The sequence below is a fragment of the Amblyomma americanum genome, chromosome 8 (assembly GCF_052857255.1).
Source record: "Amblyomma americanum isolate KBUSLIRL-KWMA chromosome 8, ASM5285725v1, whole genome shotgun sequence".
Classification (NCBI taxonomy): domain Eukaryota; kingdom Metazoa; phylum Arthropoda; class Arachnida; order Ixodida; family Ixodidae; genus Amblyomma; species Amblyomma americanum.
Genome location: NC_135504.1, coordinates 57,026,139 through 57,029,569, shown reverse-complemented (window position 1 = coordinate 57,029,569; position 3,431 = coordinate 57,026,139). Strand labels below are relative to the sequence as shown.

The following is a 3,431-nucleotide window of genomic DNA, read 5'->3' as shown; positions in this document are numbered from 1 at the left end:
ATATAGGCTTGCGCTTCTACTTTAATTCTTTAGAGCATCTGTGATTGGTCCAGTCCCGCCACGGGATGCATCGTGCGACTAGCGAGTTATTACCCTTCGCAAAAAGGACAAATCTGCAGAGCATGAGTAGACATGTCGTTGTCGCAGCTGATCGAGAGATAGTGCAGGAATCTTTGCGAAGTGAGAAAAATAAAGCTTGGAACTAGGAAGTCATAATACAGTGGAAAACTGTTGTAGGACTTAGAATCATCATATAATTTTTATGGAAGCGTATCGTATGCAGCATATAGGTTCCGGCGATTTCAGACAACTTACAAAAACGATGACCAACAAGAAATTATTATAGGTACAATTCGAAGCACTAAGGACATCCACTCCACACTTGAGAAATATATGCGATTATATCACAGAAACAGCCCCTGTAATATTACATATAATGAATTTATTACATATAACATTTCATATACCATATAACATCACATATATCGGACAAATGCGATAACATTCATGTTGTTACCTTTGTTACCGGAGCCCTTCGGAAGTGTATTTTTGTAGGGAGCTGTACAAGTAACACAACCCTAAAATCGGTCATGCGTCTCGGTAAATCTCGGGTCGTTTCGCTCGCGCACCTGAATAAACGAACTTCAAGACCATACAACTGGTGTAAAGTACGTGGCACGCGCGCCATATCTGTATTTTCGTGAATTTACCGATTTTCGTTGTTCAAGTATTGGGCGCATCTCTGCTAGATTTGTCTTTACCTGTTGAAACACTTTCGCTTAGTTACGGCCTAATGTTTTCCCCGCGTTGCACAATTCATTATCATCCAGCCTGGCTGCAGGACATCGGCCTCTCCCATATCTCTTCAGTTAACCTTTTCCTTTGCCAGCTGCGGCCACCTTCTCCCAGCATACTTCTTAATTTCATTTACCCATCTAACTTTCTGCCGCCTCTTGCTACGCTTACCTTCTCTTGGAATTCAGTCCGTTATCCTTAAGGACTATCGGTTATCTTTCCATAGCATTACACACCCGGACCAAGCGAATGTCTTCCTTTGATTTCGACTAGGATGTCATTAAGCCTTGTTTGTTCCCGGACCCACTTTGCCGTCTTTCTGTCTCTTAATTAATGTTAAACCTGTCATTTTACTTACCACAGCTCGCTGCGTTGTCCTCAATTTAATCTGAACAATTTTCGTTAGCCATTCATTCAAGCCCAAGTCTGCAACTCAATCATAGTGTATTTTCGTGCCTGCAAACTGCCAATGCTTGCTGTGTCTGTGTGGTCCATTAACCGTGTTGAAATGCGCAGGCGGTGACGACGCCCTGCAATCCCCTCTACTTCGCTATCCCTGTGGCGGTGGCTGCGTCCACATCGCTCGTGCTGCCAACATCGGGCGTCGGCATCGCCGTGCTCTGCAACATGATCGACGTCGGACCTCTGCAGCTGGTAAAGCGCTTCGCCGATCTCGTTAGCGGTTCTACATCTGCACATCTTACCTTCCTCTCCATCACATATACAAAGGAGGCGTAACGTAGAGTAAGACTGTTCTGTGTGAAAAGGAAGCTTTGTGCGAAATCCTGGGCATCAGTTCAATAGCATAGACGATAGGTTATGGACTTGGTACACGCGCCCATGGAATTTTCGGCACTGGTCTTAAAACAAAACAAAAAATATCGCGAGAATGTTCCATCACGGCATCCGCTTTTTATAAAGAAACTGCCAAGTCAGTGCATTGCTAGTGCAGTATGAATGCCTTCACCGTCATCTCAAATGCATGCGTCATTGATAGTGCTGCCCTGATTTGTCAAGAAAAAGTGACAACTTCAGATCCGTAAATTCTAAGCAGAGAGGCTGGCGTAATAAGTACGATGCGGCTTGAAAGTCTGGCTCCCTCTAGTGAAGTGTATTGATATGTGCAATTCATTATACCGGGTTCAATCCTGACTACTGTTTATGCAATTCTCATCCTCCGACCTCAATTATCGGTCATTTTCCTTCTCCCTAACTGGTCATAGGAACAAGTGGACCAGTACAGACGTCAATCTACCACTGGAACCGCAATTTGTAACGATATCTTGGCAGCTTGAGTTCATTTGGTCCTCGTTCACGTTTTGCTGTTCCCAGTGACGCAGGCTACGGGAGACGACGTCACGCTCCCGTCACCAAACTGGTTAATTACGCTATTTGCTTGTTTAAACATGTTAAGCGCACATTTTGCACTAGCGGGCCGACAAGGACGAATAACGGCGAACGGTGACGCGTTTAATACGCCTGACGGTCTTGATAGACATAAGATCGGCCTGCCGCCCTATAATGGTGGCTGGCGGCGGCGTCGCACACATCGCGGCTGTGCCTGCAAATGGCTGTTTGCCTCTCCAACTGATGTTTACATAGTGACACTGATATTTCGTTACTTGAAATGAAATTGCTAGAAAATATTGTCCCTACTCTGCCATACTGCTTATGCTCTGAACATGAAACAGCCAATATCCCTGACATAAGTAGTAGCCTAAGATAGGTGCTTCAGTGGGAGCCGAGCTCGTTAAAACAGCTCTAAGCTCCCTTGCATAGCAAAAAAGCAGCCTTCTATCAAAAAGCTCAGGTGGTAGCCTACGAGAATACGTGTGCCTGTATGGCACCTCCTTTTAGAGAAGCGCAACGTAAAGGTGCCAGCTATGTGCCCAATAAACGAATAACCTCCTGCATTTTATGCAATAGTGGTAATCCAGGCGCAGCAAAAAATATCCTGGAAATTTTTTGTTGCTATATATATATCATGCGCGACCAGAGGGTAGTCAATTACGCGAGGTACACAATAGTGTAATGCTTAGTTTTGACCTTCAGAAAGCCTGGTTTACAGATGGTCTTTTCCTTTTCTGTGCCTGTCTCCTCCTTGCAGCTACTCAACGGCTTTGCAGTGAAGATCACGGCTCTGATCATGATCCTGCTGACGGTCAACCTCAACAGCGACCTCCACCGGCTGCCGGACTGGATGTTCTCCGAGAGCCAGAATTACACGGCTGCCTTTTCCTACTAGGCGCCATTGCTACAAGCGCCGCTTGCCTGTCATGCCGCCAGGCTTAGGCCATCCATGTTAATGAATAACGGGATTCGTACAGACACACACACGATTAAATATCGCATTCATTTTCACTCATTCTTCTTTATTTGTAAGCCGCCCCGGTGGCATAAAGGCTGTGGCGTTCGGCTACTGATCCGAATGACGCGTAATGTGCACGTTAAGGTTCGAACCCGCGATGGTCAAAACTTTCCGGAACCTTCCTCTACGGCGTCCCTCATTCCCTGAGTCGCTTTGGGATGTTAAACCGCATAAACAAAGAAAAGTTCCTCATTAATAGATGACACCCAGTATCGACACCCTAGCACTCACGAGGCGAGAATGTTGCTTTAAACCTTATTCCGCACGT

General features: G+C 45.7%; 1 protein-coding gene across 1 annotated transcript; it reads left to right on the top strand.

Moving 5' to 3' along the window:
* The first annotated feature begins 590 nt into the window (after positions 1-590).
* LOC144102406 (uncharacterized) lies at positions 591-3,063 on the top strand. The gene is made up of 3 exons (XM_077635686.1): positions 591-668; positions 1,312-1,449; positions 2,903-3,063. The coding sequence occupies exons 1-3, from the start codon at positions 591-593 to the stop codon at positions 3,038-3,040; spliced, it is 354 nt and encodes a 117-aa protein (XP_077491812.1). The 3' UTR covers positions 3,041-3,063.
* Positions 3,064-3,431: the final 368 nt, after the last annotated feature.

Bases quoted from the DNA above. Each gene is read 5' to 3' on its own strand.
- LOC144102406 (XM_077635686.1), top strand. From the start codon at position 591: ATGCGTCTCGGTAAATCTCGGGTCGTTTCGCTCGCGCACCTGAATAAA. The intron at 669-1,311 runs GTACGTGGCACG...TGAAATGCGCAG, and splicing joins GACCATACAACTGGTGTAAA to GCGGTGACGACGCCCTGCAA. The intron at 1,450-2,902 runs GTAAAGCGCTTC...TCCTCCTTGCAG, and splicing joins ACGTCGGACCTCTGCAGCTG to CTACTCAACGGCTTTGCAGT.